Source organism: Scyliorhinus canicula, chromosome 17 (genome assembly GCF_902713615.1).
Source record: "Scyliorhinus canicula chromosome 17, sScyCan1.1, whole genome shotgun sequence".
Taxonomy (NCBI): Eukaryota; Metazoa; Chordata; class Chondrichthyes; order Carcharhiniformes; family Scyliorhinidae; genus Scyliorhinus; species Scyliorhinus canicula.
In genome coordinates, this window is record NC_052162.1 from 83564560 (window position 1) to 83590617 (window position 26058).

At 46.5% G+C, this 26058-nt stretch overlaps 1 protein-coding gene across 4 annotated transcripts; it reads left to right on the plus strand.

The window, feature by feature from the left end:
- The first annotated feature begins 1092 nt into the window (after nt 1-1092).
- On the plus strand, nt 1093-26058 carry gpr174 (G protein-coupled receptor 174). Of its 4 annotated transcripts, none has more exons than XM_038775709.1 (3): nt 1093-1423; nt 6558-6642; nt 24242-26058. In XM_038775709.1, exon 3 carries the CDS (start codon nt 24871-24873, stop codon nt 25834-25836), a length of 966 nt encoding a protein of 321 aa, XP_038631637.1. In that variant the 5' UTR covers nt 1093-1423; nt 6558-6642; nt 24242-24870; the 3' UTR covers nt 25837-26058. The 4 variants fall into 4 exon arrangements, with proteins under 4 accessions (XP_038631637.1, XP_038631635.1, XP_038631636.1 ...); XM_038775710.1 differs by lacking the exon at nt 1093-1423 and adding an exon at nt 1848-2017; XM_038775707.1 differs by lacking the exon at nt 6558-6642.

Here is a 26058-nt window from a genome sequence, read left to right on the forward strand (position 1 = left end):
CTTATGATTCTAATCATGAGCCTGACTATGTTGTGATCGCTGCTACTAAGATGCTCGCTTAGCCTCACTTCTGTTTCATTATCTGCTAGCAAATTCCAGCAGTGATTCCTTTCTCTGTGAACTTCAGACCAAGAGAATTAGAAAGAGCTGCACCCACTCAATTGCCTTTTCTCCCTCATTGACTTTATCCTGACAGTTTATGCGTGTGCGTATAGGGGGGGGGGGGGGCAGTTGTATATCTCTCAATTATTCTACATCTTTGGACAGCACGGTAGTACAGTGGTTAGCATTGCTGCCTCACAGCGCCGAGGTCCCAGGTTCAATCCCGGCTCTGGGTCACTGTGTGTGTGGAGTTTGCACATTGTTCCCATGTTTGTGTGGGTTTCGCCCCCACAACCCAAAGATGTGCTGGGTAGGTGGATTAGTAATGCTAAATTGCCCTTAGTTGGAGAAAATGAATTGGGTACTCTAATTTTTTTTTAATGATTCTACACTTCCACTTACCTGGTAGATTTGCCGACAGATTTCTTCCTCCGTTATCCCCATTAGTTGATGATCTACGAGATGGAACATGCCGACAAGAGGGATCACATATTTTAACTCAATCCATATGGCTCCTGTATCTATTTGTTGCTAATTACATCCTCTTTTTGTTCTGCTGCTATATCATCTTCAATTAGTGCATGCAATCTCCCTCCCTTCCTCCCCGTCCTTCCTAAATGTGTTTTCATCGGCAATATTTCGTTGATTGGAGATTTCTTTCGGGTGAGGAAACCACCCCCCCCCCCCCCCCCCCCCCGCCCCGCCAAACTCTGGATTCTCGGAATTACTCATGTATTATTCACCCTCCCACGGATTTTCACAAGAACAGCCAGAACATGAGATGTTCTTTTTTGTCGATCCGCCTGCGCAAAAGACTTTAGGGGGGGGGGGGGGGGGGAGAAAGAGAAAAAAAAATCCCAAGTGAGTTTAAAGTGAAACTATCCGGCCCAACTTCCGACCTGTCAATGGTGCACATTCTTTCAGAAAGTTCAGCAGGGCACGGTGCTGCAAGGGTTGTCTTAAGATAGCTTAGTCGCTGTGTGTGGTGAGGGGGGGCTGTTACAGCACTGAAGGGGGGATTGTCTACTGGGAGCAATCTCCAGATTTTTTAAAAATCCATTCTTAAAGTTATAACCCAATGCGCAGAGTGTACTATATTTACAAAGGAGCCCTTAATCCATCTCATTCCTTGCTCCCAAAAACAAAATCAAATTCAAATGGAATCCAATGCTCCCCACAAGAGAGACAGACAAGATCCAAACTGACAAAGGACAGGAGGACATCTCATCTTGGGCTTCTCTGACACTTGAAACGGTGCCCACTACATGAGCAAAGTGGCTCACACAGTTTGAGAAAGCTCCACGACTAGACTGCTCTGGAGGTAAGTGCTGTCGGAGGTTGTCCACCAAAGATGCACCTTATTTATTTTTATTTGCAACTCGCTCTGGTTCAAGTCCGTTTGCTTATTTGTGTTTCTCTTTGCAGCACTCCCTTTTCTCCCCTTTTTAGTCTTGAGTTAAGGAAATCCGGTTTATTGTGTTATATTTACAAAGGAGCTGGTACCTTTGGTCCATATGGGAGCTGAGAGGGTAGGTGTGTGTGTGTGTCTGGGGGGGGGGGGGGGGGCAGAGATGAGCTCGCTGACGGTCAGAATGCTCCTGTTAAACCGTGCACTGTGTAAAAAAACACACACACACTCAACACAACTGTGTCGAAACTGCCAGCTCCCCGGCTCTGGAGGCAGGTAATGAAACCTCACCACCGCCACCGCCACTTCTAAGCTTCATTTACATGAAGCCGCCGCGCGTAGATGCCGAGCGGAAAAACAAAAGAGGAAATGTGAAATTGCTACAACTTGACTCGGCTTCACTCCAGACAGAACCACAAAGCCCCCGATATTGGCCCGGCTTCATTCCACAGCAGTTACGATCGGATCTGGCGCCCTGGTCATTGTTTCAGAGGAGAGTGAGCATCGGTAAGTGTGTGTGTGTGTGTGTTTTTTTCACTCAGTATAAACAGCGGGAAAGGAGGCGCTGAAACCAGAAACTGACCTCTGGGTTTCCAGGTTCTGGAAGAACCTTACCCCCCCCCCCCCCCCCCCCATCCTTTAAAATGTGTGGACGCCAGGAGAGGCATTGTAAGCACGTCTCACATGCTCTTTTTCCAAACTTCTTTAAAAAATAAAATAGCAACATTTTTTCAACTTTACACAAGACTTTGTGCAACTGTGCGCAGGTAGTTAGTTGTCAGTGTGGAACGCCAGCTCCAGGTTTTGCAGTGAAGTTGGTCAAATCCTCCCTCCGGAATAGCCCCCCCCCCCCCCCCCCCCCCCCCGCCACCACACAAACACACACTTTAACAAGTGGATCCTCGGTAGTGGGCAAGCTCCTGAATAGAACAGTTTCACTGTCACACACCCCCCTCCTCCCCTCACCATGTGAATGACAGGCACATCAGGTTGGGACGAGCCACTGTTCACTGTTTCATAGTCTAATCGCAGACCGGAGTGAATCTAAAGTCTTATGTAATATTCAGGTTTATCCCATCAAATTGATGCATCTTAATGTTACCCCCCCCCTCCCCTCCCCCCCATGGTTAACAAGATTGAGCTGCATGTAATGCTAGGGAGCATTGAGCTATCCCTCAGAACTCGCCTCGAAATTCAGAATGCAGCCAGGTTTGATCCAACACATGTTCAACTCAATCCTTTGCTAGTGTGTATGGCATCTCGGCCTTTTGGCTAAGATCAAACGTCAGATCAAAGTCCAAGATCAGGTGCAATGCTTGTTATTCTCAGCTTGGATTCAGTATGTCACTCTTGTGGGGACAGTGATTTGGATTCAATTTGAATTTATATATTTTTTTGCAGCAAGCAAGGAGATGGATTCAGGCCCATTGCCCTGTCTGCTCTATGCATTGACTTTGTGACTTTAAGAAGGGAATAACATTTTGAAATATCGTGGCTGTGTGGCATATTGGGTTGGGGGGTGGGGGGGGAAGAGGGGGTGGACATACATCTTCAAACCAGGGTCCATTAAACTTAAGAACGTCATGCAGTGAATTAAGAAGTGCACAAAATCACGTTTCTGTATTGGATTTCTGTGTGTTATCCAGCTAGCTTCTGTCACTCCCTGAGTGCTCCCGGAATATCTTTTCACAGTGATAGTCCAAGGTTCCTTTGGTTGGACGATATTGCCTTTTTGAAGTGAAGAGGGCGGATGGTCCCTGAACCCTTTCCAACCCCTCTACCCCCACATACAAAATAACGAAAATCTGAAAACACTGTTGTATAGATCTCTGATCAGGATTCATCTGGAATACTGCATTCAGGTTTTAAGGGCATATTGGCCTTAGACAGAGTGCAGTGCAGATTTCCAGAATTACACCAGGGTTTCAAGGGTTAAATTGTGAGGGCAGGGTGGTTCATGTAGACAAATATCCCTTTCAAGGTTCTGTAGAAAACTGATGGCTGATCTAATCCAGGTGCCCAAAGTGTTAAAAATAATTCAGCAATTGAGTACAGAACAGGGAAGAGTCATTTTTAAACAATAGCTGGCTTTTAGGAGTGAAATCAGGAAGCACTTTTCCGGGGTAGTAGAAATCAGAACTTCTCTCTTCCACGAAGCTACGTGTGCTGGGCCATTTGGTGCTTTTAAGTTCGGAGATTGATAGATTTGTGTCGGACAGGGCAGCAAGGAACATGGAGCAAAGACGATTAAATAGAGATCAGATACTTGATCAGTCATAATCTTATTGAGCGTTAGAGCATGCTCACCAGGCTGAATGACATACTCCTGTTCCTAATGTTATAGGGAGAAAATAAATCCACATCAAATCTACAACTGTGGCCAAGTGGAGATTCAGGCAGACACAGTGGAAAAAATACAGAAATCTTTGGAAAGCCAAAACCTTCTCACCTTTTCTAAATTAAGCAGCAAGAAGCAGACGGGTTTGGTTGAACATTCGCTCTAACTAGACAGCAGTCCATCATTTTCTAAATGCACCTCAATCATAGAACAGTACAGAACATAGAACAGTACAGCACAGAACAGGCCCTTCGGCCCTCGATGTTGTGCCGAGCAATGATCACCCTACTTAAACCCACGTAACCTGTATACCCAACAATCCCCCCATTAACCTTACACTACGGGCAATTTAGCATGGCCAATCCACCTAACCCGCACATCTTTGGACTGTGGGAGGAAACCGGAGCACCCGGAGGAAACCCACGCACACACAGGGAGGACGTGCAGACTCCACACAGACAGTGACCCAGCCGAGAATCGAACCTGGGACCCTGGAGCTGTGAAGCATTGATGCTAACCACCATGCTACCGTGAGGCCCCCTACATATCATATGTATAAATCGTATTTGTTTTTTTCTGGCTGGATAAACTTCGCCATGTGAAAGGAAAAATGTCCCCTTCAGATAAACGTGATATACACAGCTCACTTAGGTGGAGTCGGTGTCAGGGCAGCACTCAGAATTACTGTTTCAAATAGATAAAAAATCGTACGACACAAGAAAGAGACTGATTATTGTTGAAAAGAGGTACATGTTGCTTAAGGTCTGGTAAAATGTCCGTTGTTTCAGCAAGATTCAACCTTTGTATTACCAAGTGACTGATTATATTCCTAAGAAAGAGGTGTATGTCTGAGAAAGAGATTCTTGTTAGATTTTATCTAACCTTTTCAATTCCTATTCAGATGTATGTGTAATTATGTCAAATTAGGGTCGGTAGTGAGAAACCAGATTAAGAATTGAGAGGTTAAATTAAAAAAGGTTGGAAGCTGTAGTGTTAAAACTTCAGCGAGTCTGTGTCAGAAAAATATTCAGTTCCTTGAAGGTGCATCGTTTCACAGTACATTGAAGATCAAGAGCAGAATGATTATTTTCTCTTCATTTCATTTCCCCTGGCTGAATTCTGTTTATTTTCGCATGCTGTCCTTCGAGCCCCTTTTTATTGTGAGTACTCTGAGCTCTCTATTGACAGTCTCCCAGTGCTCAGATATGTTCACTCACTGCAGGCCATGTTATTAGCACAGCATTGGATTCATTTTGGCAGATTTAGAATAAGTTTGAGAAAACAAAATCAAGCTAGCTTGGAAGAGAAGGATCCATATAAATATAATTAGCAGGAGACAGCATATCTGTTACAAACATCAACCCAAATAAAGATTATGGATAAAGGATTACTGGCGCAGATATCTAATATTCCTTTGAATGCATCTGGTTCATTACTGCTGCTTTAATAAAATAACTTTTGAAATAACATTGACAAATTTAATAAAATAAGATATTAGTATTAAGCTCAGATGAGCACAGAGTGCATTACTTTTGGGTTGAGGAGAACAATCCTGACAACAGTAGGGAGAACAGGGTGGTCATCAACACTAATAAATTCTCACAAAGTATTTGGCACTGTAAAGCGATTTTAGAGCTAAGTTAAAGCAGATTCCAACATTTGGCAGGCGGGAGATATGCTTGCTTATTGCTAAGGAATGATTGCAAACACAAACATACACTCTGGAGTTTGACTAATGAGGATAATGGGACAAGACAACCAGTAACAATAAGGGTTGTTTGGAAGTTTAGATAGAAACTTACTAAAGTTCCAAAGCTTTGACATCTTAAGGTCCAGAATGAGAAGGAATAGTTAAAATGGCCTGGAGGTTAGCATTCTTGCTTCACAGCGCCAGCGTCCCAGGCTCGATTCCTGGCTTGGGTCACTGTCTGTGCGGAGTCTGCACGTTCTCCCTGTTTCTGCATGGGTTTCCTCCGGGCGCTCCAGTTTCCTCCCACAAGTCGCGAAAGACGTGCTGTTAGGTGAATTGGACATCCTGAATTCTCCCTCTGTGTACCCGAACAGGCACTGGAATGTGGCGACTAGTGGCTTTTCAAAGTAACCTGATTGCAGTGTTAATATAAGCCAACTTGTGACAATAAAGATTATTATGTTATTAAGAAGCAGATGGCAGTCCAGGTTCACCTTTCATTGAGTTTCTGATCACAGGAATGCAGTCAAAGGAAGGAAAAGGGTGAAACATCAGCAATTACATTATTGGAACCGAGAGAATTGGCAGATGGACCATTTAGATGCTCTTTTGCAAATTTGACCAAATACTAGCCAGTGACAGAATGATATTAGCCAAGGGATTAATGCAGATCTTTGGCTTATTTTCCACATGAAAGATTACTGTCGGAGAGATAAAGAGGGAGGTAAGAAGATAAGTTAGAAAACTAAAGCAGGGGAAGGGGGGAAGACTTCAGTTCCAACCTGTTGATCACGTTTGAAAACTTGTAAACAAAAATCAAAGCTTTAATGTGTCAGTTTTGTTCTAGCCCTCACTCCATAGCCTACCTACATCTTAGATGAGCTTAAACTTAGCAGTAACTGAGCACCACCTCTATTCCACGTGTTGTAGAATATGCTGCTGTTGAGTAAGCAGTAGGACAAAATTAGCACCAACAATTAAACGTGATTTGGCTAATGATCTTATCTTTGTAATCACAGCTTGGAAGAAATGGTTCAGGAAGCACATGAGACAAATTCTGGCTATGGGCAGTATATTATTCAGCTCTTCATTTTATAATTAAGGGTGAGTTCACACACTGTCTTCAGGATCTCCAGAATGATGCTTCTGTGTTAGAGCAATGCTAATCCCTCGGTGAGGAGGATGTGAAAAATTGAAAGTTGGGTCCACCCAGGGAGGGACAGATTTGGCGGTGTGGTGAGTGCATGAAATTAGAACTGTTGGATTTCCGCTTCATCATGAATCCCAGAAGTGGATGAGCCTCCCAGTTGCCCATCCTGGTTGTCTGCCTGGGACATACCAGCCTATCAAAGAACTCCACCCAGGAGAAACCTGGTTTGCTTAAGTGCATGTCACAGCTCGCAATGCGAGCCTGCTAAAGGTCTTAACAGGGCAAAAATGAAGCCAAGTTTCGGCTGGATTCACTGCCTTTAGGCTGCAACCCTGCTCCTCCCTAAAGGGGAAAAAATTTTAGGGTTTGAGCTTTCTCCCGTAGAGCAGCGGGACACTTGCTCGGATTTCCAGCCTATCAACAGGCTGGGTGTTTGTGTTGCATTTCTGTAGGTTTATGGCACCCACCTTAGAGATTAAAATGACCCCATCCCCAGGATTTCTAATGGGGGTTTATAATAATAATTATCTTTATTGCCACAAGTAGGCTTACATTAACACTGCACTGAAGTTACTGTGAAAAGCCCCTAGTTGCCACATTCCGGCTCCTGTTCGGCCACATGGAGGGAGAATTCAGAATGTCCAAATTACCGAACAGCAGGTCTTTCGGGACTTGTAGGAGGAAACCGGAGCAGCCGGAGGAAACTCACGCAGGTACGGGGAGAACGTGCAGACTCCCGCACAGACAGTGACCCGAGCCGGGAATCGAACCTGGGACCCTGGCGCTGTGAAGCAACAGTGCTAGCAACTGTGCTATCGTGCCGCCCACATAAGGTTGAGCCAGTTGGGGAACAAAGACCTTGCCACTGTTTAGAGGACTGAGCAGATGGCTACAAACCTGGAACCTGATCTGGTCAACGGGGCTGATCACTGTTCCATGACATCTCCAGCCCCTGGGTGGCGTCAGACCCAAACCTCAGTTTTACAACAGTGCTGATGCCAATGGGCCAAGCTAAGCAGATCCATTGGAGAATTATTTTAAATGTCTCAATTAATTCCCCAAGTAGTTGACTCTCCTCCCAATAATGTTGACAACCTGGTAATGGTGCCAAAGTTGACTAGACTATGTGTGTCATTACGTTATGTTGCACACTCTGCTCTGTTTTTGAAAGTTCCAAATTTTGAGTCAGCTCTTCCAAACTGAAAGTGACCTTGGGTCAGGATTCAGTTTCAATTCCATCGATTGTGTGAATTCATTGAAACTGACTCTTGTCATGTCTCTTGGGTTTGGCAAAGTTAAGAATCAAAACTTGCTCGGGTTCCACCTTGATTCAAGCCCAGGGCAGATATTAGGCTTGTTAATAAAATTAAAGGCCATGGGATAAAAGAGACATTGCCAGCTTGGATACAAAACTTGCTACAGGATAGAAAACAGAGAGGGAATGGCTGTTTTCAAACTGGAGGGCAGTAGGTGTTCCCCAAGGTTCAGTTAAAGGACCACTTCTATTTGTGGTATGGGTGAATGGCTTGCACTGAGGAGCACATGGCACAATTAAAAAATTTGCAAAGGATACAAAACTTGCAAGTACAGTAAGCAGGGAGGAAGATAGTGATAGACTTCCAGAGGACATGCATACTCAGACAGAATGCACAGATATGTGGCAGGTGAAATTCAATGCAGAACAAAGTGAGAAAATATATCTTGATTGGAAGAGTGAGGACAGACAATACAGACTAAAATGTTACAATTTTAAATGGGGTACAAGAAAGAAACTTGAGAGTGTTTGTGTACAAATCCTGGAAGGTGACAGGACAGGTTTCAAATGTGTACTCTTTCATGGAATGTGGGTATCATTGGCAAGGCCAGAATTTGCTGACCATCTACAATTGCCCTTGAATTGAGTGACATTCTAGGCCATTCCAGAAAGGGAACTTCAGAGCCAACTATATTGCTGTAGGACTGCAGTCACATGTAGGCCAGACCCAGACTGGGTATGGATGGGCAGAGTTCCTTCCCTAAAGGACATTAGTGAACTAGCTGAGTTTTTATAACAATCGACAATATTACTGAGACGAGCTTTAAATTGCACGGGTGGATTCTCCATTTGAGAAACTTTTGTGTTGTCGCCTGGGAGTGAATCGGTGGACTTCCACGTCAACGGAATTGGTGCCGGTCCCGAAGCAATTCATGATCTGTTAATGGGCTGGCACTGGCGCCACGTGGAACTCAAGTGATTCCAATGAAAGTCGGTGTCCAAATTTCCAGGGCCGGGATAGACACTTGGGAGGCTGACAAGCTGCAGCCGCACATTCGTACTCCACTCCGCACACACACTCATTCCAGCCAAGAAGGTGGCAGCAGGGAGAGAGGCACCCTGGTTTGCGGATGCAGAGCTGGAGACCTTGCTGGACGCTATGGAGGAGAGGTGGGCCATCCTGTTTCCCAGGGTGGAAAGGAGGCTGCAACCTGCCACCGTACACCAGGCCTGGGTGCAGGTGGCAGAGGCTGTGAGTGCCGTGGACCCCACCGCCAGGACAAAGCAGCATGACCTCCTCAGGGTGGTCAGGGTGAGTAGACATCACCATGCCCCCGGCACCAACCACCGTCCAATAACCCCAAACTCAGAGGGCGACCAAACTCCACCCACCAGCAGTGTGCATGCTCCCCACCCTGCACCACAGGCCAGCACATATACTGGACACCATGGCCACGAAGGCCATAAGACCATAAGACATAGGAGCAGAATTAAGCCACTCGGCCCATCGAGTCTGCTCCGCCGTTCAATCATGGCTGATATTTTCTCATCCCCATTCTCCTGCCTTCTCCCCATAACCCCCGATCCCCTTATTAATCAAGCTGGCCACCCCCTGTGCTGCCCGTGTCTGACTGTCTAACAGCGTGTGCCTTCCAAAACCACCCCCAGGAAATGGTGGTGCGTAACCACAGGCGACGGGCTTCAGGAAAGGGCAGTCCCATTGATATTGGATATGCATACAAAGAGCCGGTTGTCAGCAACCATCCAGCGCCTGCAGGTGCAATTGGAGAAGTCCAAACTCCTGCCGGGGCAGGAGGCGGTGCCAACCATATGTGCCACTCAGGCCAATACCGCATGAATGGCGTCTGTGGTCGAGGCCTTGGGGTCGAAGGTATTGGCCATGGGTCAAAATGTCCAATGCCTGGGGCTCTCTGTGTGGGCTGTGGCCAAAGCACAGGAATGGGCTGCCCTGTCACAGGTAGCTATGTACCAGGGCCTACTGGAGATTGCAGCAGTGCTCCAAAGCTTGGCCCAGTCACAACGGGTTATGGGTGAGGGCTTCGTCTGCATTGCCCAGGCACTGGCTGAACAGAGCCAGACCCAGAGGGAGGTGGCACAGTCACTGAGTGATGTGTCACAGTTCCAGAGGGAGGTGGCCCAGTCCCTGTGACCATGGAGACCCTGGTTGAGATGAGAGCGGGCCTCCAGAACTGGTGGTGCCGGGTGGTGGGGGAGCCCCCGGAGTTCGCTCCCATCCTACGGAGTAGCCCAGGGGGCCGTCGAGCACCCCGAGGGAAGAGGTGATGGGGACCATTCCCCCGACTCTCACAGAAGAGATGCTGGAACACCACGGTGCTTCGGACTCCCTCCCTCCTCTCCCTGGTGCATCTGATGGGCAGCGGACAGAACAGGGTGGCAGCACGTCACCTGGGACACCCGAGCAGCACGTCACCTGGGACATCCATCCAGGCCCGCTCCAGAGGACAGCCGCCATATGGAACCTAGGTCACAGGGCGGAATTCGCAGCAGGCCGCCTGCACTCCTGATGAATCTCCTGGGATCCAGCTAGACATAGCATTAGGGCCCGTAAGGTTAGAAAGGCAGACACCAGTTAAGATGGTTCACCACTTCGGACAGCATTAGGGGCTAGGACACAAGTCTTTATATTGATGTTCACTTGTACTTTGTTAAATAAACACTGTACACAAAAGTTCCAGCCTGCCTCGGTACTCATTCAGAAGGGTGTGAGGGATGGGCTGAGCTGGGCCGGATGGCTCCAGCTGGGGGTTGGGGTGGAGGGAGGTGAGCGAATGGTGGAGGTGGCTGGGGAGGGGGCGGGCTAGGTGGTCAGACAGTGGAGGTGGTTGTGGGCCGGGGCCCCCAGGTTTGCACACCGCACATCGCCCGAGTACTCCACCCCTCCTTCAATGGGAGGGGGTGGGATGTCCCTGTCGTCGGCCATATCCCCTAGCTGGTGAACATGGAAGCGATAAGAGCGTCTGTGCGTGCCGGTCCAAGCACACACACACCCACTGTGCCTGGGCCCCATGCCCTGCCCATCCAGCAGGTGCTGGCCTGCTGCGTGATGTTGTGGAGGATGCAGCAGGCCACCACGATGTGGGAGACTATCCTAGCACTAGACTGGAGGGCCCCTACAGAGCAATTCAACCACCTGATCTGCATCTTCAGGATGCCCGAAGCACCACTCGATCATGCCCCTTGTTCCTGCAAGGGCGTCGTTGTAGTGGGTCTCCGCTTCGGTCTCTGGTCTCCGAATAGGCGTCATCAGCCACAGCCACAGCAAATAACCCCTGTTGCCCAGGAGCCAACATCTCATGGTGTATGCCTTAAAGGTGCCAGGAACTGTCAAGTGTGCTAGGTTGAAGGCATTGTGCACACTGCCTAGGTATCGGAAGCAGATGTGCCTGCTATGCAGCGCATGGTCACACACCAGCTGCATGTTCATCGAATGCAACCCCTTTTGGTTTGTGTAGAACTGTTATCTGCAGGTGGTCCAAGGGCGACATGCATCCTGTCGATCACCCCCTGGACTTGGGGCACCTTGGCGACGGCAAGCATCCTGGTGACCTCGGTCCACATTGAACTTTGTATATTGTGCCGACTGATCATATAACGCCTCTGTGATGGCGTGGATGCACCTGTGCACCAAGGTTTGTGAGCTTCCAGACAGTTCCCCATTCGGCGCCTGAAAGGACTCCGTGGTGGAGATGTTCAGGACGACCGTCACGTTGCCGGCTACCGGGAGTAGCTGTCCTCCCCCATACCTCTGCAGTTCCGGGTGCACCATGATCCTGCAGATATGCCGTAAGGTCCCCCAGCTCAGCCGGAGTCTTCAACGGCATGCCTGGTCCGGCAGGTCCTCAAATGACAGGCGTTGCCGGTACATACGAGGCCTCATGCAGTGCCTCTTTCCCACCTCCTCCTCGGCCTGCTGAGCGGCCGGCTCTCTATCCTCACCAGCTGGCTCCTGTTCCTCTGGGACAGGCTCAGCGGCTGTTGTGTCTTCCTCGAGCAGCTCCTGCTTGTACAGCCTCAGTGCATCCCCCAGGGCTGGCTCGGCCAGGAGGAACGTCACCATTCCTGGTTGAATTCCGAAGTCCATTGTCTGTTGGGGGTGGAGGGCAGACATGTTAGTATGGGGCGTACCCCCATGCCCAACCATGTCCACCGGCTACACTGTGGCCCGTGCCGATACTGCAGCCCTGCCCAAGCCTCCTGCCCCACCCTACCCCCCCCCCCCCCCCCCCCCCCCCCCCGCAGCCAGCCTTGCCAGCGACAGGATCTGCAGCCCACGGTCACCTGTTTCCCGACGTTTAAAACCACAAGTGAACCATACCGTCAGTAATTCGTCCTAACGGTGCCCTGGAGAATTCTGGGATCAGGCCAGTTAATGATATGCCAACATCATTTACTCTATGTGCGGAGTAGAACGTACTGACGCCGCTGAGGAGGGGGGGGGGGGGGGGGCACTGCAGCATGGAATTCTGTCGCCGCCTGCTCCCGGCCACGTTTTTCGCCTCACGCAGGATTCTCCGCCGATCTCGTTTCGCGATTCCAGCATCGCTAGACGGCGAAAATCCTGCCCCATATCTTCAGCATTTGAATTCAGATTCTGCAAGCTGCTATGGTGGGATTTGAACCCATGTCTCCACAACATTGGCCTGAGCCTCTGGATTACTATTCCAGTCAGATTACCACTACACCACCATCTTTCTCCCCTCAAGCAAAGGTTAACAAAGCAGTTGAAAACATATGGGTTTCTGGGCTTTATACGTTGAGGCATAGGATATAAAAACCAGGATGTTATGCTCACTTATGAAAATGCTAATTTGACCTGAGCTGTAGTGGCATTTGGCATTTTCCAATCCCTGTGAGCATGGGAGGGGAGGCAGAATATTATGCCAGAAGACGCTGGACTGAAAGACCAATCTTTTTATGTCAGATTCAGATTTTCTATGGGTCAGAGGGCATGATGGGAGGATAATGCATCTTGATGCTTCAGTCAACAAACTAATTTGTCGGTTGAAGGTGATTTAAAATTTTGCCAAAAGTGCACAGTGCCCACTGTCAGAGTCCTAGCAAGAAGTCAGCAAGTAAGGTCCAGTTGACTGTCAGCCTCACTGGCCATAAAGTTATCCAGCTTGCCTTGGAAGGAAGGGTAGGGCAATGCAGGCATTGGATATTGCTGGCAAGAGTGAGGAGGAAGGTGCCAGCAGAGCGTGGTTGAGAGGAACTTGCATTTGTGTGCGTCAAATGGTGAGGAAGAGGGGGTGGTTTGTGATGGGTGGAGGAGGCACCTGGTTATTGGGACTTGTCAACTGAGCATTTGTGAAATCAACCTCTGGTGAGAAGGAGCAGGGGAGTGAGAAAGCTGCAGCTACGGGCAATGGGTAGCAACAACCTCAGGGGCAACTGGAGTGCAGAGGAAGGAGAAAGGTGCAGAGAGCCCAGGAGCAGCCTCCTGCACATTGAAGATGGTAACGTGCTGGAGGGGAGGGGGGGGGGGGGGGGGGGGGGGTTTACTGTCAGAGCAGAAGTTCTTCAAATGTCCGAGCAGCAGTCGCCAAACACTGTCTCTCTCCAGGGAGGCTGTGTGCCATGGTGATAGATTAGCTGAACTCCAATGGTGATGGTCGACACCCAATGACAGTGGAGCTGAACGTTCCCATGATGCAAAACGTCTATATCTTTGGATCATTCCAGGGACTTGGTGGAGACATGTGGGATCTGCCAGAGTGCACACAATGTGTGTGGCACACCATGCTGACCGATGCCCTCTTTGATAGCACATGCCAATTATCATTGTCACAAAATCCATTATCACACCGATTTGCACATCAAGCAGAGAGATCCATTGGGCTCGGGGCCACTGCTGGGCTCCCCCTAGCTTCAAGGTGTGAACAACTGCATGTGGGCATAAAAGTCCCCACAGACCTGCCCGTGGCCTTCATTAACAGGAAGGGCTCCCACTCGCTCAATGTGTAACTGCCTGTGACCACTGCAAATGGATCCTGCAGCTCTGTATGTGAATACTGAGAAGTAACCACAGTGTCTACATATTAAAGCAATCCAGGGTGCCACTCCCCTGAACACTTTCAAAGACGTATTCTGGGAGCAAGGGCTACCTACTCACTCCTGTGAGAATCCCACATACAGATGCAGAGAAGTACAGCACCTGCCATGGGGTAAACTGAGTGACTATCGAGCAAACCATTAATTGCTTGAGGATGCAATTCACGTGCTTGGATCGACCATGTGGAGCCCTTCAGTATGCCCCAGTGAGGGCCTCGCATTGTCACAAGTCGGCTTCAATGGTTACTGTGAAAAGCCTCTAGTCGCCACATTCCGGCGCCTGTTCAGGGAGGCTGGTACGGGAATTGAACTGTGCTGCTGGCCTGCCTTGGTCTGCTTTAAAAGCCAACTATTTAGCCCAGTGTGCTAAACCAACCCCTATAAAGCACAGAACTCTGGGGAAAAGGACCTTATGCCATCCCTGAGCAGCCTGAAGGCGAGTCCTCAGCATCCTTCCCTCAGCCATGCCTTCAAACATCTTCCTTCCTCTGGCCTTCAGTGAAGAGAACAGGGCCATGCAGCTTTGTTTGAAGACAGCAAGCTTACTCCACTCCACGCCAGTGACTTTGAAGGCAGCAGTGTGGAATTAAAATAATTCAGGCACCCTTTAAATATGCCGGCAGCCCCTTTGGCAGCATTACCTGATGCTGTATCAGCTGCTTCATCACCTGATGGTCTTGAAGTTAATTAACTAGCTGGCTCATCGTTGTTTCCGCCTGGTCTCTGACCTAGCCAGTGAGAGTGGCACCCACCTCCAGGATCAGAACATCAGGCCTACCTAGAAAATCAGGGCCATTTTGGCCAGTTCTGGGTGCCACACTTCAGGAATGACATGAAGGCTTTGGCGAGGGTATTGACAAGATTTACTAGAATGGTTCAGGGTTGAAGGAAGACAGCTACTTCAAAACATGGGAGAAATTCAAGCTGTTCAGGTTAGAGAAGACCAAGAGGAGACTTAATACGAGGTCTTTAAAATTTTGAAAGATCCATAGAATCCCAACAGTGCAGAAGGAGACCATTCAGCTCATCGACTCTGCACCGACCATCCAAAAGAGCACTTTATCTAGGCCCACTCCCCTGCCCTATCCCTGTAATCCTGTAACCCTATCCAACCTGCACATCCTTGGACACTGAGGCAATTTTGCATGGCCAATCCATCTAACCTGGGCATCTTTGGACTGTGGGAGGAAAGTGGAGCACCAGGAGGGAGTTTAGATAGATTAAATATAGCAAAACTGTTTCCAAAGGCTGAAGAGCCAGACGGCCCTAATTTAAGACGCTTGGAAAAAGAAGCAGAGGTGACGCGAGTAAAAAATAATTTTGTGCATTGCATAAGTATGATTTGAATTGTATTGCCTGATAGTGATGGATACCGATTCAAAGGAACAATCAAGACTTAATTACTTAAGCTTTAAGCAGAACAAATTACGGAGATATGAAGAAAAGGTCATCAGGGAGTGGAACAAAATATTATTCTTCAAAAGAGCCAGCATAGAGCCGACAACCCGAATTGCTTCCTTCTATGTGCTTCTCCTCAGCAATTCTATGCCAGTTCAGTTGCCTGACTGTTTACAGTCAAGTAGTTAAATTTTGGCCATGCCTTTAAAAATACGAGTGTGACCCCTCCGCACGCACCCCCTTTCAGTCATGGTCACAAAATAAGACATGTATGTCAATTAAACCATAGAGAAAACATTTCTTATTCTTTCAAAACACAATAATACAAACAGGAAACTGAAGTTGCAGCCAACTCTTTATAACCATAAAAAAAATCAGAATGAGAGAAGTCTCAGCAGCGAAGCGCAATCTTAAACAAGAGACAGACGAAATTAGGCAGATGTTACAAGTCTGGAGTTGGAGGGCAGAGCCCGCAGGGTATAGATTAACACAGACAACATTAGTTATTCTGTAGATGTAAAAATCCAATGCTCAATGTGTGAAGGAGGCTATAGGCAAGAGGTAAATGAAAGATGACGGACTTTTTAAAAACAGAGTGATGGAACCTTCTGGAAGCGAGGGAGAATAATAGAGCGAATATCACGTGATTCCCACTAAACCCATTCTGGGAACAACACAGGGTGTTGATCTGTTCAAATATGGTTACCCTTTTCTTTGCCAATATTCTAACATGTCAGCATGACGCTGGGACCCTGATGCTGCCTTTGAGTAGAGGGGAGGTGAGGAGATACAAACAGGAAACAGGGCTTCAGGGATGGTGCAGGAGGGAGGGTTTCAGATTCCTGGACAATTGGGGCTCATTCTGGGGAAGGTGGGACCTCTAAAAACGGGATGGTCTACACCTGGACCAGAGGGGTACTAATATCCTGGGGGGGGAGGTTTGCTAATGCTTTTCGGGAGGGTCTAAACTAGTTCAGCAGGGGATTGGGAACCTGAATTGTAGCTCCAGTACACAAGAAGTTGAGAGTAGTGAGGTCATGTGTAAGGATTCAAAGTTGCAGGAGTGTACCGGCAGGAAGGAAAGTGGTTTAAAGTGCGTCTACTTCAATGCCAGGAGCATCCGGAATAAGATGGGTGAGCTTGCAGCATGGGTTGGTACCTGGGACTTCGATGTTGTGGCCATTTCGAAGACATGGTAGAGCAGGGCGAGGAATAGTTGTTGCTGGTGCCGGGGTTTAGGACATTTGATGAGGACTCGAATACTGAGGTAGTATGGGCTGAGTTAAGAAACAGGAAAGGAGAGGTCACCCTGTTAGGGGTTTTCTATAGGCCTCCGAAAAGTTCCAGAGATGTAGAGGAAAGGATTGCAAAGATGATTCTGGATAGCAGCGAAAGTAACAGGGTAGTTGTTATGGGGGACTTTAACTTTCCAAATATTGACTGGAAACACTATAGTTCGAGTACTTTAGATGGGTCTGTTTTTTTCCAGTGTGTGCAGGTGGGTTTCCTGACGCAGTATGTAGATAGGCCAACGAGAGGCGAGGCCGTATTGGATTTGGTACTGGGTAATGAACCAGGACAGGTGTCAGATTTGGAGGTAGGTGAGCACTTTGGTGATAGTGACCACAATTCAATTACGTTTACTTTAGTGATGGAAAGGGATAGGTATATACTGCAAGGCAAGAGTCATATCTGGGGGAAAGGCAATTATGATGCGATGAGGCAAGACTTAGGATGCATCGGCTGGAGAAGAAAACTGCAGGGGATGGACACAATGGAAATGTGGAGCATGTTCAAGGAATAGCTACTGCGTGTCCTTGATAAGTATGTACCTGTTAGGCAGGGAGGAAGTGGTCGAGCGAGGGAACCATGGTTTACTAAAGCAGTTGAAACACTTTTCAAGAGGAAGAAGGAGGCTTATGTAAAGATGAGACGTGATGGTTCAGTTAGGGCGCTTGAGAGTTACAAGTTAGCTAGGAAGGCTCTAAAGAGAGAGCTAAGAAGAGCCAGGAGAGGACATGAGAAGTCTTTGGCAGGTAGGATCAAGGATAACCCTAAAGCTTTCTATAAATATGTCAGGAATAAAAGAATGACTAGGGTAAGAGTAGGGCCAGTCAAGGACAGTAGTGGGAAGTTGTGCGTGGAGTCCGAGGAGATAGGAGAGGTGCTAAATGAGTATTTTTCGTCTGTATTCACACAGGAAAAAGACAATGTTGTCGAGGAGAATGCTGAGATACAGGCTACTAGACTAGAAGGGCTAGAGGCTAGAGGTTCATAAGGAGGAGGTGTTAGCGATTCTGGAAAGTGTGAAAATAGATAAGTCCCAGAGAATCCTAGAATAAATCCCATCTGGGCCAGGTGGGATTTATTCTAGGATTCTCTGGGAAGCTGGGGAGGAGATTGCTGAGCCTTTGGCTTTGATCTTTAAGTCATCTTTGTCTACAGGAATAGTGCCAGAAGACTGGAGGATAGCAAATGTTGTCCCCTTGTTCAAGAAGGGGAGTAGAGATAACCCCGGTAACTATAGACCAGTGAGCCTTACTTCTGTTGTGGGAAAAGTCTTGGAAAGGTTTATAAGAGATAGGATGTATAATCATCGGGAAAGAAATAATTTGATTTGAGATAGTCAACATGGTTTTGTGAAGGGTAGGTCGTGCCTCACAAACCTTATTGAGTTCTTCGAGAAGGTGACCAAACAGGTGGATGAGGGTAAAGCAGTTGATGTGGTGTATATGGATTTCAGTAAAGCGTTTGATAAGGTGCCCCACGGTAGGCTATTGCAGAAAATACAGAGGCATGGGCTTCAGGGTGATTTAGCAGTTTGGATCAGAAATTGGCTAGCTGATAGAAGACAAAGGGTGGTGGTTGATGGGAAATGTTCAGACTGGTGTCCAGTTACTAGTGGTGTACCACAAGGATCTGTTTTAGGGCCGCTGCTGTTTGTCATTTTTATAAATGACCTGGAGGAGGGTGTAGAAGGATGGGTGAGTAAATTTGCAGATGACACTAAAGTCGGTAGAGTTGTGGACAGGGCAGAAGGATGTTACAAGTTACAGAGGGACATAGATAAGCTGCAGAGCTGGGCTGACAGGTAGCAAATGGAGTTTAATGCAGAAAAGTGTGAGGTGATTCATTTTGGAAGGAATAACAGGAAGACAGAGTACTGAGCGAATGGTAAGATTCTTGGTAGTGTGGACGAGCAGAGAGATCTCGGTGTCCATGTCCATAGATCCCTCAAAGTTGCCACCCAGGTTGAGAGGGTTGTTAAGAAGGTGTACGGTGTGTTAGCTTTTATTGGTAGAGGAATTGAGTTTCGGAGCCATGAGATCATGTTGCAGTTGTACAAAACTCTGGTGCGGCCACATTTGGAGTATTGCGTACAGTTCTGGTCGCCGCATTATAGGAAGGATGTGGAAGCATTGGAAAGGGTACAGAGGAGATTTACAAGGATGTTGCCTGGTATGGAGGGAAGATCTTATGAGGAAAGGCTGAGGGACTTGAGGCTGTTTTCGTTAGAGAGAAGGTTAAGAGGTGACTTAATTGAGGCATACAAGATGATCAGAGGATTAGATAGGGTGGACATTGAAAGCCTTTTTCCTCGGATAGTGATGTCCAGCACGAGGGGACATAGCTTTAAATTGAGGGGAGATAGATACAGGACAGATGTCAGAGGTAGATTCTTTACTCAGAGTAGTAAGGGCGTGGAATGCCCTGTCTTCCAACAGCAGTGGACTCGCCAACACTAAACGCATTCAAATGGTCATTGGATAGGCATATGGACGATAAGGGAATAGTGTAGATGGGCTTTAGAGTGGTTTTACAGATCGGCGCAACATTGAGGGCCGAAGGGCCTGTACTGCGCTGTAATGTTCTATGTTCTATGTTTATGCGGTGAACTGATCTAGAATGCACTGCCCAAAACGATGGTGGTGTATACTCAAACAAAGGGAAATTGGATCAATACTTGACAAGGGACTAATTTGCAGTATTATGGGGAAGGAGTGGGACGAATTGGATCACACTTTCCAAAGTTCCTTCTGCGCTGTAAGATCCAATGGCCTAGATGTACCTGCCGCGTATTTTTCGGTGGGGGAGGCGGCCCGCTAACGGGATCTACCGGTCCCACCACTGGTCCATTCGGCAGCATCCCTTGTCGCCGGGAAACCCGTGTGCCGGCGTGGTACCTGAATTTCCAGCCGCCGAGAACAGCCGGTAAATCCCGCCAAACCTCTCATGTTATTTACAATAGTGTATTCAATTTTTAAAATAGCAATCTTGTATTCTTCACTCGTCCGATTTGAACAGGTTTCCATTAAAGAAAAATTACATTACATAGAAATTCTTACTTGCAAATAAAAATTTTAACTAAGAATGTGGGCAGCCATCAAGACCATTTTTAAAAAGGTTGATGGAAGAGTCTGTTTCCCCAAACATTCCAGCAGCTGGAGGATATTAATGAAAGTGAGATGTCTTATGTTGTGATAAATGGTGGCTCGGCACGGTGGCACAGTGGTTAGCACTGCTGCCACACAGAACCAGGGACCCGGGTTCAATTCTGGCCTTGGGTGACTGTCTGTATGAAGTTTGCACTTTCTTCCTGTGTCTGCGTGGATTTCCTCTGTGTAATCTGGTTTCCTCCCACAGTCCAAAGATATGCAGGTTAGATGGACTAGCCATGATAAGATTGCCCTTCAGTGTCTAGGGATGTGCAGATTAGTTGGGATTACAGGGATGGAATGTGCCTAGGCCGGGTGCTCTTTCAGATGGTCGGTGCAGATCCAATGGGCTGAATGGGTCTCTGCTGCACAGTAAGGATTCTATGATTCAAAACATGGAGCTATTAACTGTTTAGATATAATGCATAATGTTGGCTTGTTGTTGAAGATTTTTATTCAAGCTGGAAGAGCAATGTGAACAAATCTTGTCACGTTCTGAAAGAAAGAACGGATCTCTTTTCTAAAGGGTAAAATGTAAGATATGAACACCCTGTCTTTGCAAAACACAGAAGGCTAGAGTTCTGCTTTGTGCAAGAGTGTTTTATGTGAACTGCAGTACATGTATTTTCGGGGAACGGCAAGCTGTATTGTGACATTCTTGTGGGTGCAATCTGTGTGCAGAGCCATTTAGAATGTGGGCCTCATCACTTTTTATCTCGTGAAGTGAGGCGTGCAGGTTTATGTACGCGATAGTACAAACTGACTCTAATTCAAGTCATGTGGCAATGGATCTACAACAGTCGCCGCTAAAAGACTACAGATTTTTATGTGAATGGATTTAGCTCCATGAAAGTGATGATCTTCCAGTTCACTTAAAAATTTGGCTTCCACTGTACCAATACTGTACACAAGCAAAACAAATAAGTTTGCTTTGACGAAAATCGCAAATTGTTGGGGCATAGCATTGTGACATTAACATAAAATCTATTCCTCTTCCAGAGTGGAGGAGGCACACAGCAGAGCTGTAAATTCTTCAACATAAATCTGCTCTTAAAATTTTATAACTGGCATATTTCCATAGGATGTGCGTGGATTGGTTAAAGGAATAAACACTTAATTTTCACTTGTGCGTTACAGTTTGCTTTCTTGGTACCTGCATTGATTTCCTGTTGAATAAATTGTAACTAATTTATAGATGCAGCTCCTGTTCATTGACGTAAAATCATACGACTATTTGTAACAGCTGAATTTGTCATAGTGACAGACAAGGGGAAGAGAAAGAGAGCTTTATGAGAGAAGGTTGAGATTATAATTTTTATTATTATGCTGTTGTCTATTAAATATACCTGCTTTTGATATATATTATGCAGCAAAATTGAGAAAGCCAGAGCTCTCGTCACTGAAAATGATTAAGAAGAGTCCTTTCAAACTATGGATGGGGCTGGTTTAGCACAGTGGGCTAAACAGCTGGCTTGTAAAGCAGGACAAGGCCAGCAGCACGGGTTCAATCCTGTACCAGCCTCCCCGAACAGGCGCCGGAATGTGGCGACTAGGGGCTTTTCACAGTAACTTCATTGAAGCCTACTTGTAACAATAAGCGATTTTCATTTTCACTTTTCATGGAAGATATTGACAGGATGGGTTTGGAGAAACCATCTTCATTTGTGGGTCGGTTCTGGACCAGTAAATAAAATGTAAGTTAATGACTAATGGATTAAATAAAGAATTTAGAAGGAATTTCTTTACACAGAGAGCAAAGAAAGTGTGGAACTTCCTGCCAGATGATATGATTGAAGCATAGAGTTGTTTAGGGAAGAGAAGAAGGCCATTTATTCCATTGAGTCTATGCCAGTTCGCCCTGGAGCAATTCAGTCAGTCCCATTCCATCATTTTATCCCCATGGCGTTGTAAGTTTATTTCCTTCAAGTGTCCATCCAATTTCTTGAAATTGTTTTTCGCCTCTGATTCCACCTCACGGGCAGCAAGATGCAGGACATTACCACTGGCTGCGTAAATACCTCTCCCTCACATTCCCCCACCATCTCTTGCACAAAACCTGAATCTGTGACCCTCTAGTCCTTGTACCTTCAGTACATGGGAACAGTTTTTCCTTCTTCACTTTATCCAAACCTGTCAGAATCTTGCACACCTCTATCAAATCTCCTTCGAAGAGAACAACTGAAGAAGCAATGAATTATTTAAGGGGAGGCCTGAAGCACAAAGTGTGGAATGGGGTAAGAGGGAGACAGGGCAGGGTGGGAAGAGTAGGAAGAGTCTCATGTTGAACGTAAACATGAGCCTAGGCGAGCCAAATGACCTATTTAAGTACTGCATAAATATAAATACTGTGGCTACAAGAGCAGGTCAGAGGCTAGGAATTCTGCAGCGAGTTCCTCACTTTCTGGCTCCCCAAAGACTGTCCACCAACTAGGCACAAGTCAGGCGTATAATGGAATACTCTCCACTTGGCTGGTTGAGTGCAGCTCTAACAACGCTGAAGAAGCTCAACACCATCCAGGACACAGCAGCCCACTTGATTGGCACCACATCCACAAGCATTCATTCCCGCCATCACTGACTCAGAATGGTAGCAGTGAGTACGATCCGCAAGATGCACTGCAGGAGCTCACCAAGGCTCCCTAGACAGCACCGAACAAACCCGTGACGGCTACCACCTAGAAGGACAAGGGCAGAAGACACATGGGAACACCACCACCTGGAAATTCCCCGCCAGGCCACTTGGGAATATATCATCATTCCTTCACTGTCACTGAGTTAAGATCCTGGAACTCCTTGCCTAATGGTACAGTGGTTGTGCCTATACCGCAAGGACTGCATCGGTTCAAGAAGGCAGCACACCACCACCTCAAGGGCAATTAGGAATGGGCGATAAACCATGTCATTCCATATAACTGGAGGCATTTGTTGCAAGATCGGTTGCCTCACAAATCCACCCCTTGGCAGAAACTTGTTAACACGGATACAATCAAACAGTGACTGTAGTTATTAGCAATTGATAAGATAATAGCCAAACAATGCAATATTGTTTACCTGATAATGTTAAGAATATATTTTTAAAGAGGAAATTATTATTTTTTTCTGACATTGCCTCATAGACAACCAGGGGCAAGCCCGGAGCAGCATTGTAAAATCAAGACCGCAATCCTAATAAGTAAGAGTTAAAATGAGACAACAGTGCACATCAGGGCCAACAATATCAAATCGATACTAAGTAAGTTTCACTGCTAGAATTTCACGTAACTTTAGAAGCACTGGTGAATCACAGTCACACCACAGTTATAAATTTGGATTCGGATCTTCCTAGTTTGTTTTTAAGCACCTGGGTAATAATTTCCATGAGAGTTTTAAGTTCAAAGTAGAATTATTGGTAAGTTCCAAAATTAGATGCCTGCAAGTTAACCCTTTCAGCTGAAAATGACGGTTGAAGCTTAATCACCCATTATAGTAGATGGGACTTTCCCCAATTCTCCCCACCCGATAATGGAAAGTGAAAATAATCGAGAAAGTCCAATTTTTGATGCTACACGTTAAGTATTGCGATAATCCAAGGATCAAGTAAAACCTAGTGTAACAGTGGCCTTCCATCTTATCTGCTCTTTATTCTTTCCTCCCCCCCCCTTACTCTATTTCCCTTTCCCTGCCAGTATACATTGGTATGCTGGTAACTGGTACATCTATAATCTTTTCCCTCCAGGTATATGAATTAATTCACAGGCCTAAAATGTTCAATTTGCTCCCTGTCCACAGATGCTTTCCGGCACTTTCGCATTTTACTTCAACAGTACTTGATTGGGTGTAAATTGGGATGGCCTACTGTGGTGAAAGGCATTATCTAAACATTTGTCCTTTTGAATATAATTTAAATTTAATTTTAATGTGATATTTGTTCACATTTACTTGAAGTGAATCTGTGGAATTGTTTCCCACAGAGGACTGCAGAGGTTGGGTCACTATGTGCAGAGAGAGACAGATTTTTAATCAGTAAGGGAATCAAGGGGATAAGGAGAGAAGGTGGATTTGAGGATTACCATATCATCAGTCATGATCTCATTGAGTGGCGGAGCAGGTTCGATGGGCCGAATGGCCTATTTCTGCTCCTACATCCTCTAAATATTGGACAACACAGAGAATGGGAGATTCACTGTGAATCTCAAAGGTGGACAACATTCATTATGTAGTCATACAAGTAATTCATGCCAAAACATACAGGAAATGAATCTCAAGCCTTTCCTGCTGTCACAGTAAGCTGCGTATACATGTGTGCCAAACAACAGGTTTTGAAATAATTTCTGTTCAGGAAAGCAATGCTCACTTGAGGTAAATCTCTATTTTCTGTCTGTTGTTTTCCAGAAAGCTACCTTCAGCGAGACCTTTGGCGGAAGAGCAGAGCCGAGGCTGGAACGTGTTAAAGAATTCTCTTATCTACACCATCAGATAACTGCACATGTGAGTGGGTCGGAGGAAATGCTTATCGATGTCACCCCACCAGCACAGCATCGGCTACATAAAGCAGAAGTGAGCTTCACCAGCCAGTGAGAACATTAGGAGGGAGAAAACACAGAGCAATCACCCGAAATGTCACAAAGAGGTCACCAAGGAGGAAAATGGGAAGGAGAAAAACATCACTGAGCGACACTGGGGGCACATTGAAAAGTATTCTTCGACACCCACACCAAGCCAATGGCAAGAACTTATTAAACTTTGAATGATTGTTTTAGCTCTGGGTTTCCAGCCCTTACCGACAAATCATGTCTACAAACTGAAGTTAGCACTGGATCAACGTTTAATCTGAAAATCAAGTTTGATGGTTAAGAAAGACCGAGCAAATTGAAGATTGACACTGCTGTACTCAAAACCTGTGAAATAACTTTCTCTTAAGAATTTCTTCCATTGATTTATTTTTCTTTCGATCCCAGGAAACATTTTTCCAAATTGTATTCTCCAGCACTTCCAGATTTATTCTTGACTTAAAAGGTAATATGAAAATGTCAAACGATTCATCTAGCTGCAGTGATGATCGGAATGCTACTAATTTCCTGTATGCTGTCATGTATGCCATCATATTTGTGCCAGGCTTAATCGCCAATGTTCTGGCTCTCTGGGTGTTCCATGCTTATGTCAGGGAGACAAAGAGGGCAGTCATATTCATGATTAACTTGGCCATTGCTGACTTGGCTCAGGTTTTGTCCTTGCCGCTTCGGATTTTCTACTACCTGCACCACGCCTGGCCTTTTGGCAGCTTTTTGTGCATGTTCTGCTTCTACCTTAAGTATGTGAACATGTACGCGAGTATCTTCTTCCTGGTCTGCATCAGTGTGCGGCGATGCCTGTTTCTGATCCAGCCTTTCAAGTATAATGACTGTAAACGCAGGTATGACGTCTATGTGAGTATCGTGGGGTGGCTCCTGGTGGGCGCCGCTTGCTTACCCTTCCCACTCATGCGGCTCGATACCAAAAGCAATTCCAGCCACTTCAACAGCTGCTTTGCAGATCTCCCCATCATCGAAATTGGTATCCCTACCTCTGCTATCATGGTAACTCTGGCCGAACTGACAGGGTTTGTGCTACCTCTCGTCATCACCCTGATCTGCTCTTGGAAAACCATCATGTCCCTGCGAGAGAAGAACCCGGTCATGCAAGACAGTGGGGAAAAGAAGAAAGCCTTAAAGATGGTGCTGACCTGCAGCATGGTCTTCCTGGTTTGCTTTGCGCCTTATCATATTACCTTCCCCTTGCATTTTCTGGCTCTAGCAGGCCGTATTGAAAATTGCTCTACCAAGAAGACCATACTGACCTTCCACCCAGTGGCTCTGTGCCTGGCCAGCCTGAACTGCTGCCTGGACCCAGTCATTTACTACTTCACCACTGATGAATTTAGAAGAAGACTGTCACGGCAAGAAATCTGTGAAAATGATATTCAGCTCAACTCTAAAGAATATGGCTGAAAGGTTTTTTTTCTGTGGCAATTTTGAAATTTTAGCTTCTTTGCAAAACTGAAAATAAGCGACATGGAAGGGACATGTGATAACCTGTGTCTGCTTGTGTGGCCATGGTGTAAATTTTAATTTTTTCCACTGTTATTTAGCATATTTATATAAAGTACTTGTACATGTTGTATTTTTGCTACAGAAATGTGAATCTTTACAATGGTAAAGAGTTTTAAAAAG

Coding starts and splice junctions, on each gene's coding strand:
- gpr174 (XM_038775709.1), top strand. CDS start 24,871: ATGAAAATGTCAAACGATTCATCTAGCTGCAGTGATGATCGGAATGCT.